The following is a 15,661-nucleotide window of genomic DNA, read 5'->3' as shown; positions in this document are numbered from 1 at the left end:
AGCAGTGTGCTGCAGCTGCCAAAAAGGCCAACACAGTGCTAGGCTGCATTAACAGAGGGATAGAATCAAGATCACGTGAAGTATTAATGCCACTTTACAATGCCTTGGTAAGGCCACACTTGGAATACTGCATCCAGTTTTGGTCACCGCAATGTAAAAAAAGATGTTGAGACTCTAGAAAGAGTACAGAGAAGAGCAACAAAGATGATTAGGGGACTGGAGGCTAAAACATATAAGGAACGATTGCTGGAATTGGGTATGTCTAGTTTAACGAAGAGAAGGACGAGGGGGGACATGATAGCAGTGTTCCAATATCTAGGGGCTGCCACAAAGAAGAGGGAGTCAAGCTATTCTCCAAGGCGCCTGAAGGCAGGACAAGAAATAACGGATGGAAACTAACCAAGGAGAAAAGCAACCTAGAACTAAGGAGAAACTTCCTGACAGAACAATTAACCAGTGGAACAACCTGCCCCCAGAAGTGGTAAATGCTCCAACACTGGAAGTTTTTAAGAAGAGACTGGACAGCCATTTATCTGAAATGGTATAGGGTTTCCTGCCTGAGCAGGGGGTTGGACTAGATGACCTCCAAGGTCCCTTCCAACCTTATTATTATTATTATTATTGTTGTTGTTGTTGTTGTTGTTGTTATTATTGTTATTATTATTATTATTATTATTATTATGAGAAAAGACAGATTCACTTAACCATGTTAGTAACTCAACAACTGCAGAGGTTCACTTAACAACTGTCTCGCTTAGAAACATAAATTTTGGGCTCAGTTGCAGTCGTAAGTCAAGGACTACCTGTATTCAGATTTGGACAAAGGTGGGAAAGAGCCTGAATATTTTTGTTCAGCCTGCTTGTAGATTTTACGTAGTTACCTAAGCAGGAAATACAGCTGGTTGTTTCACAGTAGAGTAGCCATGCCCACATCCTGTAGCGATGTAGCAAGCCTATTGTGGTTTCCATATCACCCCGCCCCACACATGTCCTTTATTTCAGCCATTTCAGAATACATAATAACAGAGTTGGAAGGGACTTTGGGCTTAGGCAGGAAACCCTATGCCATTTCGGACAAATATGGTAGTTATCCAATCTCTCCTTAAAAACTTCCAATGTTGGAGCATTCACAACTGCTGGAGGCAAGTTGTTCCACTGGTTAATTGTTCTAACTGTCAGGAAATTTCTCCTTAGTTCTAAGCTGCTTTTCTCCTTGATCAGTTTCCATTCGTTGCTTCTTGTCCTGCCTTCAGGTGCTTTGAAGAATAGCTTGACTCCCTCTTTTTTGTGGCAACCCCTTAGATCAGGGGTGTCAAACTGCCAGTCCGGTTGCATCATGTGGAGGCCATGCCCACCCCAGCTCTGGCAATGCAAAAAAAAAGTTGCAATATGTTGCGACACGTCATGTGATGCAGCAAGTTTGACACCCGTGCCTTAGATACTGGAAGACTGCTATCATGTCACCCCTTATCCCTCTCTTTATTAAATTAGACATACCCAATTCCATCAACTGGTCTTTATATGTTTTAGCCACCAGTCCCTTAATCATCTTTGTTGTTCTTCTCTGGACCCNTTAAAAGTTGCCAAGGCGGAAGACACGCTGGCCTAAGGAAAAGGTTGATACCGTTTTAAGCGCACACCAGACTTTTAAAATGCACACAAGACATTAAAAACCCAGTTAAATGAAACCATGAAAACGAATTCAGGAACGAAAGAAACTCGGGCGAAGACAATCCGGAAGATGAAAGGGCACCAGAAAGAGCTTTTTTTTTACCTGATGCTCTCTCCGGCGGTGGCTCGTCTAGAGCAACTCCCCGAAACAGCGGCTCCTGGGAGGGATCGCCCCCTTTTCCTCCGGCAGGTTCTGCAGCCATTGGAACTCCGAGTCTTCTGGATCGGAAAAAGCCCCAGAGGCAAAACGAAAGTTACGGGAGACGATCCGGCGGAATAAACCTCCCCAAGGAACAAGTGGGGACTGCAGGAGCGATCTTAGGGGCGCCCCAAGAAGCTGCATTGAAGGGTCACCTGTCCAGGCAGTTCCCCAGGTGGAAGGAAGGAAGCTTCTTACCTGCCGACCGCAGGAAAGGCGGCTCTTCTCCTCGCTCTCCAAGAGACGCTCGCAGAAAAAGACCTGCGATCCGCTTTCCTCCCAGCTCCGCCGCCTTCCTTCCTTCCTTCCCGATCACGCACGTGGATCCCCCTTCACTGAACTGCCCCAGTCAGGACTTCGCAGAGCCCAAGCTGGAAGCCTTTCTAGCTCCTCCCCTTCCCATCCAGCTCCACCCAGAGCGCCGCCCCTTCGGGCAACCCCTTGCCCTCCTCTCTCTTCTGCCACGGGGAAGCGATCCCGCGTGGGATGGTACTCTGGGCCGGCAGTCGGAGAAAGAGGGGCGAGAGGGAGGGGACGAAGCCCAGGGACGGGAGGAGGGGAGGGAAGGGGCTGCTGGAGCAGCAAAGTTAGAAGGGAATCCCTCTTTCCGAAGAAAAATGGAGCTGGCAGGAAAAGGAGGCTGTCTGTCTGATCCACTTAGCGTCGTCCTCCACTTACAACATCTTCCTTAAATGACTAACGTTCAAGATTGTGCCTTAATAACAAATACTCAATTGCTAAGACTTGAGGCCATTTGTTTAGCGGCCCTTTTGATGGAAAGGTCTTCAAAAATGTAATATTGAAAGAGAAATTTAAAATTGAATTTGCTGCAGTGGAAATTTACTGAATGGAGAAATAGGAAAGGACAGGATGTAACATAAATACGTAGGCAAAAAATTAGCTGGGTCTTAAGAGTGGGAAAGGAAGAAGACAAGCTATAAAAACATCTGTAAGGGAAGATAACTAGCAAAACAGGAAAGAACCTATTTTTCTAAGAAGTCATAAAAAAGGGGGCCAGAACTCAGGCAACTGAGCATGTGCAATTAGTTGATTAATATTAACTGGCACACCTGGCATAAATTATCTCCTAATTTTAATGTACATGTGATCTATGATTTAGTATGTAGCAGGAAATATGTAGGAGGCGGTTGGAAAGAGTGTAACCTCATAGTACCTCAGCTAATGGGGAAAGAGGAGGGATGTGGCGGCCGAGATAGGATTGTATAAAGAAGGGAATATTTTGGGTTGGAACTTTGGAGAGAACCAAGCTTTGATAGCTTCTCTCCCTGCTTATTGCAATAAACGAAACAAAAGGCCTTCACTGTGTCTTGGCTGGTTATTGGTCAGGTGAGCTTGCCTCTGGTCACGAAGGAAAGTGGCCAGGAGCACATAACACTTTGAAGCTACAACAGCACTGAAAAAAAAGTGTTTTAGAATTGTTTTTCACACTTAACAACCGTTGCGGCATCCTCACGGTCACGTGATCAAAATTCAACCGCTTGACAACTGACTCATACTTATGAGGGTTGCAGTGTCTCAGGACCAGGCGAAACTTCTGACAAGCAGAGTTAATGGGCGAGCCAGGTTCGCTTAACAACTGTATTACTAACTCAACCGCTGTGGGGAACGAGAAAAATGTGGACTGAATTGTGGTCGTTAAGTCGAGGATTATCTGCACAAAATATTTCTCCTACTTCGACAGTTCCAAGCCTAAGAGAGCAGGCTTCAAGTTTCCAGAGACAGGCTTCCTAGTATAGTCGCCATTTTCTTCCTGTAGAATTGCACTTCCAGCTTGGTTGAAAGAAGGAAAGAACAAAAAAGTCACTTTTGGTTTTTCGTTACCTTTTCCTGCCCCAATGCTGACTCTGTTCCCAGGTGTGACCACGCCTCACATTGAAAACAAGAGGACAAGATTGCAAGTAAAAACTTTATTCTGCAGAAAAAAATAACACAAACACATGTACCCCACCTACGTCCACTGGAGTGCTTTACATAGCATTTGCCACACAGTTTACGAGTCAGAAGGTATTTTCTCTTTAGCACAGTAGAAGGAAACAACATTTCAACCACAACTTTTTGCTTTTACACAAGACGTACAAGCCATTTCTATAACGGAACTCGGTGCCTTCCATTTTTTTCTTCCCTTACACTTATCCCCCCTTTCCCTCCTCCCTTTTCTCTTAGCTTTCCACGTTCCCCCCCCCCTATTTTATACTTTGATAAAATTAATAAAACATTTCAATAGAAAGAAGGTATTTCCTCATCTTCCTGCCTGTTTTACAGGATGAGAGGAGAGTGAGATTTGGGCTAAAATGAAAGAGGAAGAGATAGAAAAAGGAGGAGGGGAACAAAAGGTTAGGGGACCTATTGATATGGGTTCTGACAGCTACAGCATTGAAAAAAGGGACTTATGTCAGTTTCTTGCACTAAAGACGGTTGCAGCATCCCCAGGGTCACATGATCAAAATTCAACCTCTTGACAACCGATTCATATTTATGACCGTTGCAGTGTCCCGGAGCCATGTGAACCTTCTGACAAGCCAAGTCAAGGGGGAGCCAGATTCGCTTAACAACTGCATTACTAATGTACCCGCTGCGGTGATTCACTGAACAACAACAAGAAATATCGTAAAATGGGACCAAATTCACTTCACAGATGTCTCACTTAGCAACAGGAATTTTGGACTGAATTGTGGTCGTACGTTGAGGACTACCTGCTTTTGAAGTGTTGATGGGGCATGTCTGAGAGCAATACAATTTAGAGAGGGCTCCTTTGCNTTACTAATGTACCCGCTGCGGTGATTCACTGAACAACAACAAGAAATATCGTAAAATGGGACCAAATTCACTTCACAGATGTCTCACTTAGCAACAGGAATTTTGGACTGAATTGTGGTCGTACGTTGAGGACTACCTGCTTTTGAAGTGTTGATGGGGCATGTCTGAGAGCAATACAATTTAGAGAGGGCTCCTTTGCCCCAAAATAGGAGAATAAAGAGAAAAGGGGGGGCCACAGAAACTGCTTTCTTCTTATATTATCCCCAATACATTCAGAATTGAAGGGCCCCCTTGATGCTCCATAAGACTCCCATTTACCATCCCACTCTGAAGCTGAAGAAATCCTCTTCGACAGGAAATATTTAATATTGAACTATTTAAAAGCTCTGAGCTAGGAAATATTTAAAAGTATATGAAGTTCAGAAGAAAAACTACTACTACATAGTACAGGTAGTTGACATGTCCATTTTTCGCACTTATGACCTTTGCAGCATCCCCATGGTCACGTGATCAAAATTCAGATAGTTGGGAACTGACTCATGTTTATCACCGTTGTAGTGTCCCAGGGTCATGTGATCACCTTTTGCGACCTTCTGATAAGCAACATCAATGGGAAAACCTGCTTCGCTTAACAACCGGGTTACTAATTTAACAAGAAAATCTGTCAGAGAATTGCACAAGCATCCAAATGAAGTCAGAGATGTCTGCATGACCTTTACATAAATTAATATATTTTACATCTATATTTACAGTAAACAAGATAATCAGGCCAACAGGAGCATCATGAGGTAAATCAACACCGCAGGATCATCCTGAGGTTAAATTACAGAACACACAGAGGAAAAAAGGTGGGAAACAAAGACACTCCCCTTTTCCACTCGCAGTAACCAATCACAGCACAGATTGCCTCATGCAGAAGACAGCTCTTTCCAACCAATCAGCTAGAACTGTGTGTTCTGATTCATTGTACCACTCCACTGTTCCAGCTACTAAATTTAAATAGACAGTACTTGGGGTATGCCCCTAATCAGACTCAAAAAAATTCATCACATGAATCAGACTCAATTTTATGGATTTTTTGTTGATTGAATCAAATCAGTCATTAAATGAAGATCTGACTATTGCCTCTGATTCTTTAATTGATCACTGCCATCAGCTGTTTCCAATGCAGCCTTCAGCTCCGGAACTGAATTGCCTCCAAGCAAGCTGGCAGAGCTCTCCGATTGCTTTTTTTTTAAAAAAAAACAACCCACTTGCTGCTAGGCAGCTAGAGGGTGGGGGGGGGCAGTAATTTACAGAACTCTCCTATTGAAGTTGCTTTAAAAAAAAAAAAAATTGCCACTAATTAGCTTAACAGTCTCCAGCCAGGCACCCAGAGATGGGTGAGGGATTTACAGAATTGTCAGCTTCTGATTAGAAGGGACCTTGAGGTCATCTTCTAGTCTAACCCACTGCTCTCACAAGAGAGTATTTCTGATAAATGCCTATCCAGTCTCTTCTTAAAAGACTCCAGTGATGGGGCACCCACAACTTCTGGAGGGAATTTAAATTTAAAACCTCTTTTAAAAAGAACACTGCCCCTGATCAGCACAAGCCTCTCCAGGCAAAATCCAAAATGGGGGAAGATTTCCTTTCAAAATGGAGAGCACAAGCTTCTCCAGGCAAAATCCAAAATGGGGTGGGGGAGGATTTCCTTCCAGTAAGGGATTAGCAGAAGTAGTGGGTCTATGCTACAGAGAAGAGGCCGCTGCAGCAGCAGCCACATGCTACCCATCCTTTGATGGATTGATCCATTAATTCTATGGTTCTCCCCTCCCACTCTCCCCCACAAGCTGAAGATTAGTCCCTGATTCTTATTCCTCCCACACAAAACAGCCCTGTAAGGTAGGGCAGGCTGACAAGAGGGCTGGTAAAAATTTTAAGTTTCCAGGAGTGAGTCATATCAGCACCAAGGTGGTGGAATAATAGCTAACTCTCCAGAAGAGAGGCTCAAGATCCAGAAAGATCTCAGCAGACTTGAACCCTGGGCCCTAACTAACAAAATGAAATTCACTGGTGAGAAAAGGTTTTACAATTAGGCAAAAAAAACCTTCTTCCCCTTTAAACCAAATTACCTGCACCTTACACAATTCTCCCCACAATTTCCGTTTCTCTTCAAAGAAACGAACATTACTAACATTACTGTATGTATAAACATTTTTAATAACAATAACTAATATATATAAATACAAATACTCTTCAATAACTGAAAAATAAAGTGCAAAACAGTGAAAACATTAGTGCAGTGAAAAATCAAAAGTTGTCCTCTTTGCTGAGGTCTGAAAGGATGGAGCAGCTGGTCAATGGCCAAGGCTCATCCAGGACTGTTGAGGTAGATGTGGATGGGCGTCCTGTAGTTTTCTGAAGGAACCCTGCAAGTTATTTGCACTCTTTTTTGTTTGTTTGTTTATCTTCATATATTTCTCGATAACATTTCAAAACGTTATTGATTTCTCTTTGGATTCTACCCACACGTTCTTCATTGGGATCAATGTCACTCAAAAAAGATAACACATGGTTCATTTTGGAGAAAAATTCTGCCAATTCTTTTAATGTTAACTTTTTAGAGATGCAAGCTCCTCCTCCTCCATCTTCCTGTTCCTCCTTCTCCTCCTCTTCATCTTCTCCTGCCTCCACATCCCCCTGTTCTTTTGATTCATTTTGCAGTTGCATTAATTCTTCATTAGAAAGTTCCCTCTCGTTGCATGCAATGAAATTTTCCACATCCCCAGCATCAATATCTAAAACAAGGGATCTGGTCAGTGTTGCAATGTCCCGACTGATGACTTGCACATTTTCATCTTGGTCAAAATCATCCCAATTTTTTACAAATACAGCAAAACGTTTTAAACATTTTCTCCAAATCCCTTGCATACATTTTGTAGGGACATCCTGCCAGGCTACTGCAATGTTTTGGATGCAGTGAAGGATATTGTAACCTTTCCAAAAGTTACGCAGTGTTATTTCCTCTCCGTCCAATGCAACTATGGCTTCAGCCAATGTGGCACGTAAGTAGTGTGCCTTGAAAGTTGCAATTGCTCCCTGATCCATAGGTTGTAGGAGAGGGCTTGTGTTTTTGGGTAGATAGACTACTTTCACACAAGGGTGGAGATTGCCCAGATGGGGGGGATGTCCAGGGGCATTGTCCAGAAGTAGAAGTATTCTGAAAGGGATCTTGTTCTCTAAGCAGTAGGTCCTTACTTGTGGCACAAAGCAGGACACAAACCAATCCTCAAAGATTACTTGTGTCATCCACGCCTTCTTATTGGCTCTGTAATACACTGGTAGAGCGTCCTTATTTATATTTTTGAAGGCATGAGGATTCTCTGATCTATGAATCAGCAATGGCTTCAACTTGAACCCAGAGACATTTCCACCCAACAACAAAGTTATTCTGTCCTCAGATGCTTTAGATCCAGGCATTGTTTTGGCCTCTTTGTGGATGTAAATCTGCTCTGGCATTTGCTTCCAATACAGCCCAGTTTCATCCACATTAAAGATCTGCTGTGGTGAATAGTTGCCCTCTATTACAATTTCATCCAGTTTGTCTGGAAAGTGTTGGACAGCTTCTTCATCAGCACTCAAAGCTTCACCTATTGTTCGTATGTTATAGTAATTAAATCGTTTTTGGAATCGCATAAACCAGCCACGGCTGGCCCCAAATGTCTCATTGCGCTCCTCACCTGCTCCTTGCTTTAGAATTTCAAAAATGCTGCGGGCCTTCGCCTGAATCAGATGGAGACTAATTGGGATTCTTTTCTGGATCCGATCGTCAATCCAAAGCACAAGTAGCTGTTCTGTTTTTGAAATGAGGCCTGTCCTATTTCTCGTGATTATGGCATCTGTTCCTGGAGCTGATTTAATCGCCTCTTTTATCTTTTCTTTATCCTTAAGAATAGTGCAGATGGTGGACGCGGCCAGTCCTTCTTCTTCTCCTATGGTCTTTATCCTCTTTCCCTTCTCGTGGGCTTTAATTATTTTCATTTTCAAGTCCAAATTGATACTTTTCCTTTGTTTCTTGCCTCCGTGTTGAGCTGAAGTAAAGCTTGGTCGCTTTCCTTGCGAAGACATTTTTGGCCTAAGAAAGAGTTGATGGAAAAGTACAGTATCTTGTCCTGTAGAAAGTTAAATAGATAGACAGAGAAAGAGAGAGAGAGAGACTGGTTCAGAACTGTTTACAGTAAGATAAATGTTATGGTGAGGGGAGGCAATACCATAGTGCAAGAATGTGTTTTCCTTCTCTGTCAAAAATTTCATTCCCTTGACAAAAACATAGGAATGGTCACTGCTAGCAACAACACACAGCACAGTATTTGAAAGTCTTTTATTTACACTACTGTATTAGTTTATATACTCCATCTTTGTTTTTAACCTGCTCCACTTGGTTACAGTATTTTGTTCCCTTCATGCACAGCATGTGCAAGACTGAATTTGATTCTTAACAAATAGGAGAGAGCGACTTATGAAGGCCAGACTCTTCATACAGAGTCCATTTGTGAAGAAAAGCCAGGCTTTATGGAAAAGGATAAAAACCACATATAAATAGCTTGCAAATTTGAAAATCAGGTTCAGATAAGAGATACAGAATTGGGGGGGGGAGGGAAACCAATCCTGGAGGACTTCATGTGCATTAATTTTTTTTAAAAAATTGCATTACAGTATGTGAACAGAATCCCTTACCTAAGGAGGCCATATTCCTTGCGTTTTCCAGCATGATCTCTCGATACAAAGCTTTTTGCTCAGAATCCAGCAAAGCCCACTCCTCCACGGAAAAAAATACAGCTACATCCTCGGGTGATACCAAATCCTGACATAGGGAGAGGAAAAAAACCACAATGTATCCCATGAACATTCCTAACAACAAACACTTCAACGAATTACATGCAAGTCCTCTTCTTGATGAACAAACTGCAGTTTCCAAGTAGGACAAATGAGCATGTTAAGATATTGAATTTAGTAGCTGGAACAGTAAAGTGTACAATAGGCCAGAACACACAGTTGCAGTTGATTGGTTGGAGAGGGATGGCTCCTGCATGAGGCAATCTATGCTATGATTGGTTGCTGAGAGTATAAAGGAGTTTCCCTTTTTCCCCTCCGTTTTTCCTTCTGTGTGTTTTGTATGTATGCTATTTTAGATTTACCTCATGATGTTCCTGTGTCCCTGATTATCTTATGTTCTTCCTTTTCTGGATGATGACAAAGACTGCTGTAAAATTGTACATTAAATATATATTTATATAAAAGACTACAACTCTCTGTCAGTGTCTCTGGCTTCATCTGGACAACTGCNTGGCACTAGACCTTGGATGGGTTGTTCCAAATCCAACACTAGATTAATTTTGCCCACTGCACTGAACCAATGAATCATGCCGAATCAAGGAAAGTGGAGTTCAACATTTAATTTCTGCACAAAACTCATGCTTGGACTTTACTTTTACTTTGGGCTTTCATGTGTACTGCTTTTAAAAACCTTAGTAAAAAACACACCTGGAACACTGAATTCAGTTTTGGTTAACACATTACAAAAAAGATGTGGAGACTTTGAAAAAAGTACAAAGAAGAGCAACTACGAAAATTAAAGAAGAGCAACTACTGGAGACTAAAACATATGAAGAATGATTGCAGGAACTTTTCTAGAGAAAAGAAGGACTATGGGAGACATGATAGCACTAATCCCGTATTTGAGAGGCTGCCACAAAAAAGAGGGGTTCAACATTTTCCAAGCACCAGAAGGTAAGACAAGAAACAATGTATGGTAACTAATCAAGAAGAAAAGGCAACCTGAAATTAAGGAGAAACTTCCTGACAATAAGAATAATTAACCACTGGAACAACTTGGCTTCAGAAGCTGTGGGCACTTCATCACTGGGGTTTTTTAAGTGGACAGCCACTTGTCTGAAATGGTATAGGGTCTCCTGTTTGAGCAGGGGATTGGACTAGAAGACTTCCAAGATCCCTTCCAACTCTGTTATTCTCTTATTGGGTGCTTCTTCACTTTAAGGAAGGGGGATTCCTCCTACCTGAGTTGGAAGCTCAACTGCTGTTAATCCTCCACTAGAAAGAACACAGGTTCCAGAAGATGAACACGATGCCATTAGAGTGTCTACGAGTGGGAAAAAACAAAACAAAACAGCAAAGGAATAATTTGCTAGCAAGCATCCTAACGATATTCTTGAACCTACAACAGTGATGGCGAATCTTTTAGAGACTGAGTGCCCAAACTGCAACCCAAAACCCACTTATGCATCATCGAGTGCCGGGTGGGTGTGGCCCATTGGCTGGGCGTGGCCCATTGGCAGTAATGGCAGACTGGGTGGGACTAAAAAGTTCAATCAATCAATTCCAACTTTGCAGGATCTTTTTTTTTCCCTGCGAGAAGTTGAAATTGACTGATTGAACCTTTTTTTTTTTGCACACGGCGGCCTAAAGCGAAAAGGTTTTATAAAACCTAGCTGAAGGCCTAGGACTGGGGCAACGGCGCGCGTGCCCACAGAGAGGGCTCTGAGTGCCGTCTCTGGCACCTGTGCCATAGGTTCGCCACCACTGACCTACAATGAAGAGGGGAGATTTTAGTCTATTTCTGTGCTAACTAGGGAATCAATCAATCAATCAATCAATCAGAATAGAGTTGGAAGGGACCTTGGAGGTCTTCTAATCCAACCCCATGCTCAAGCAGGGGACCCTATGCCATTTCAGATAGAATGTTATCCAGTCTTTTCTTAAAAATCTCCAGTGATGAAGCACCTACAACTTCTGAAGGCAAGCTGTTCCACTTATTAATTGTCCTGTTAGGAAGTTTCTCCTTAATTCCAGGTTGTTTCTTGCCTTGATTAGTTTCCATCATTTCTTGTCTTGCGTACCTTGCACTCACAGCAACAACATATAGAAGCTGACATTGGGTGAGAGGAAAGCTGAAAGGTATGTATTACAGATATGTGCTCTCAGGTTCAGCATATGGTCACTCACGTGCACACACACAGGTCTGAAAAATTGCCACACTCAGTCCCAAATGAACTGAACACTGAGGCACAAATGGTTCTTTAAAATAAACAAACACCCAGTGAATTTAAACTAACAGCAAACTTTTACTGATATATTTTTGCTCACACACACACATATCTACACTTACCAAGCATCCACTACTAGGGTGCCTGGCACTAGACTAGCCAGAGGGATGGAATCTGCAAAGTCTGGGATCCAAAAACAAGGACTCAAAAAACGCAGGGCCGGCTTCAGGACCTCTTTTTATCCCCCTGAATTGGTGGGGAGGGGCTTCCCATGCAGACTCAACTCCTTTGTTGGTGAGACTTGGGGAGGGGCTTGCCATGTGCTCAGTCCCCACTTTTGTCCTTTTTGTTCCCTTAATGACTTGGTTCCTTTCCCTGAAGGAGCTTTTACTGGTTTTTGTCCACCCTGCTTATATGCCTTAGCCACTTTTAGGTATGGTGGCTTTGGCCTAGTAGTCTCACACATTCCTCCCCTTGGCATGGAGTGAAACAAGAGATGCCACAAACTGCGGCTAACTCATCTCCCACTCAGAGCACGACAGGTTTTTGTATGTATTCTTGCCAGTAGTTGGCATGGCGGTACAATACTTCAGGAAGACAAATTTAACACAGAGAAATATCATTTTAGGAAAACAGATTTCACACGTTGCATGACCGAGGAGATTAATACAAAGGCCAATGACACAACCAGAAAAATTTGAACCGTTTTCCTTCCCCAGGATCCCAAATCAGGTAAGGCAGGGATAGGCAACCTTGGCTCTTTTATGACTCGGTTGGACTTCAACTCCCAGAATTCCTGAGCCAGCATGGCTCAGCATGGAAACCTCTCCCTTTCCCCTCAGCATGGCTGGCTCAGGAATTCTGGGAGTTGAAGTCCACAAGTCATAAAAGAGCCAAGGTTGCCTACCCCTGAGGTAAGGTGATTGGGGAATTCTGGGAGTTGAAGTCCACACATCTTAAAAGTTGCCAAGGTGGAGAAAGGCTGGCCTACAGGAAAAAGGTGACACCTTTTTCAATGCGCACAGAACTTTTGAAATGCACATAAGACTTTAAAAACTCAGTTAAATCTATTTAAATAAAAATGTAAATGTTCGTTTGTTCAAAATCTTAAATCTCCGAAAGTTCTTCACCGATTACTTTGAAATTTTGACACAACGTTGCATTCGAATATGCGCGTGTTTCTATATACCTACTATTATATAGATGTCACACCTGTGACAGGTAAAAACATGCTTTTTTTGAAAAACAGCGCCAGACAATGGAACAACAAAAAATATTGTATACCCACAAGCATTGTGAAATTAAACATATTACAGACATGCACTTTCTCTTTTCTTTCTTTTCCATTTAACCAGACTGAGCCACAGCATCGCGTGGCCGGGTACAGCTAGTTAAATAATGAGAAAGGAATTCACAAACGCAAGACACTTGGGCAAAGTCAACCCTGAGGATTCAAGGGCATCAGAAGGAGCCTTTACCTGATGCTCTCTCCTGAAGGGGGTCGTCTTGAGCAACTGCCCAAAACAGCGGCTCCTGGGAGGGGATCTCCCCCTTTTCCTCCGGCCGATTTAGCAGCCACTGAACTCCGAGGTTTCTAGATCCGAAACAGCTCCAGGAAAAAAGAAAAGAAAAGAAAGTCACGGGAAACGATCCGGAAGGGCGGGCAGAAGAAATCTCCCCAAGGAGAAAGTGGGGAGTGCAGGAGCGAACTTAGGGGCGCTGCGTTGGAGGGTCACCTGTCCAGGTATTTCTCCAGGTGGGAAAAAGGAAGGAAGGAAGGAAGGAAGGAGGGAGGGAGGGAGGGAGGGAGGAGGAAGGAAGGAAGGAAGGAAGGAAGGAAGAAAGAAAGAAAGAAAGAAAGAAAGAAAGAAAGAAAGAAAGAAAGAAAGAAAGAAAGAAAGAAAGAAAGAAGGAAGGAAGGAAGGAAGGAAGGAAGGAAGGAAGGAAGGTTCTTACCTCACGCTCGAAGGAAAAAAAGCGGTTCTCTTCCTCGCCCGAACTCCGCTTCCCAAGAGATGCTAGCAGCAAAGGAACCGCGATCCCCGCCGGCCATGCTGCCTTCCTCCCTTCCCAGCCACGCATGTAGACCCCCCTTCCCCGGAACGACCCCACCTGGACTTCGCAGAGCCAAAGCAGGAAGCCTTTCTAGCTCCTCCCCTCCCCGTACAGCTCCTCCCTTCCTCGAAAGGGTGGAGAGCGCCGCCCCCTTGGGGTTCCCCCTGCACACCCCCTCCCTTCTGCCACTGGAGAAGCGGTCTCCCGTGGGAAGGTCCGCTGGGCCGGCAGTCTGGAGCTGCTCCTCCCAAAGCAGTCGGAGAAAGAGTGTGCTAGTAAGATAACTCGAATCCCTGAAGTTCTTTCCACACTCCAGACGTTTATCGGGTTTTTTCTCCAACTTGTATTCTCTAACCCAGGGGTAGGCAACCTTGGCTCATTTATAACTCATGGACTTCAACTCCCAGAATTCCTGAGTCAGCATAGCTGACTCAGGAATTCTGGGAGTTGAAGTCCATGAGTCATAAAAGAGCTGAGGTTGCCTACCCCTGCTCTAACCAAAAGGAATGTTTCCTGCTTTCCTTTTGTTTCTCTTCATTGTGGCTTCTGCAGTCGTCACAGAATCCCAGGTCATCTCTTGAGTATTTTTCTGCACCCTGTACAAACTTCTTTTCCTTGGTTATCATCTTTGGCTAAGACTTAAGGCATAGAATCAAGATCACGCCAAGTATTAGTATCGCTTTATAAAACCCTAGTTAGTAAGACCACATCTGGAATACTGCAGCCAATGTTGGTCACCATACTACAAAAAAGATGCTGAGGCCTTGGAAAAAGTTCAGAGAAGAGCAACTAAAATAATCAAAGGCCTGAAGACTAAAACATATGAAGAACGGCTGCAGGACTTGGGTTTGGCTAGTCTAAAGAAAAGAAATAGAGGTGACATGATAGCAGTATTCTAGTATTTGAAGGGTTGCCACAAAGAAGGGGGGTCAAATTATTCTCCAAAGCACCAGAGGGCAGGACAAGAAACAATGGTTGGAAACTGATCAAAGAGAGAAGCAACCTGGAATTAAGGAGAAACTTCCCAACAGTGAAGGTAATTAACCAGTGGAACAGCTTGCCTCCATAAATCGTGGGCGCTCCATCACTAGATGTTTTTAGGAAAAGACTAGACCAGGGGTAGGCAACCTTGGCTCTTTTATGACTCGTGAACTTCAACTCCCAGAAGTCCTGAACCAGCCATGCTCACTCAGAAATTCTGGGAGTTGGAGTCCACAAGTCATAAAAGAACCAAGGTTGCCTACCCCTGGACTAGACAGTCAATTTTCTGAAACGGTATAGGCTCTCCTGCTCGTATAAGGGGCTGGACTAGAAGATCTCCAAAATTCTATTCTATTCTATTCTATTTTATTCTATTCGTCAACAGTGATATCTGCACACTGAAAAGGAGAGTATTTCTCTGGCCCTTCTTTTAACTGGTCTTTCTTAAGACTGTTTTCCAAACATCCTTTCTGCAACTTCATTTTTAGCTGTTGGGAAAGATGCTGCTTCCTCTTGGCCGGAACCCTCCAAAAGGCCTCTGGTGCTTGGATCCAGCCTCCGGAAGCATGTGGAAGCATCCCCCAGCCTCAGTTCCAGGTGGAAGCAGCAACCGCAGCAGAGAGGAGACGGATCCTTTCAAGGTGAGACTGGTACAGCAGGGAGGGGGAAGCATGAGGTATCTTAGTGGGTTGGGGAGGCCTTGGGGGCCTGTCCCATCATTAGGCCCTCCACGGCCTTCCTCACCCTAAGATACCTCATATTCACTTAACAAGCCACGTGCGTCTTAACGAGCAGGGAGTGATCTCATTCGAGGTACGAGATTCACTCCAAGTTTTTGAGTTATAGGCAGGCTCCATTCCATTCGTAACTTGAGGACTACCTGTATTAAATTTCCTGCTTTCTGCAGATAATAATAATAATAATAATAATA

The 15,661-nt window shown here is 43.6% G+C and overlaps 1 protein-coding gene across 1 annotated transcript in view; it reads right to left on the bottom strand.

The window, feature by feature from the left end:
- LOC107296722 (zinc finger protein 729-like) overlaps positions 1 to 15,661 on the bottom strand; it is a 45,014-nt gene that overhangs the window by 5,360 nt on the left and 23,993 nt on the right. The window contains 2 exon segments of the mRNA XM_029286126.1: positions 7,889 to 8,484; positions 9,368 to 9,494. Of these exon segments, the coding sequence (XP_029141959.1) occupies positions 7,889 to 8,484; positions 9,368 to 9,494 (723 nt within the window).

This window comes from Protobothrops mucrosquamatus, unplaced genomic scaffold (genome assembly GCF_001527695.2).
Source record: "Protobothrops mucrosquamatus isolate PMUCROS unplaced genomic scaffold, P.Mucros_1.0 scaffold2947, whole genome shotgun sequence".
In the NCBI taxonomy this organism is placed as follows: domain Eukaryota; kingdom Metazoa; phylum Chordata; class Lepidosauria; order Squamata; family Viperidae; genus Protobothrops; species Protobothrops mucrosquamatus.
This window is presented reverse-complemented; position numbering and strand designations above follow the sequence as displayed.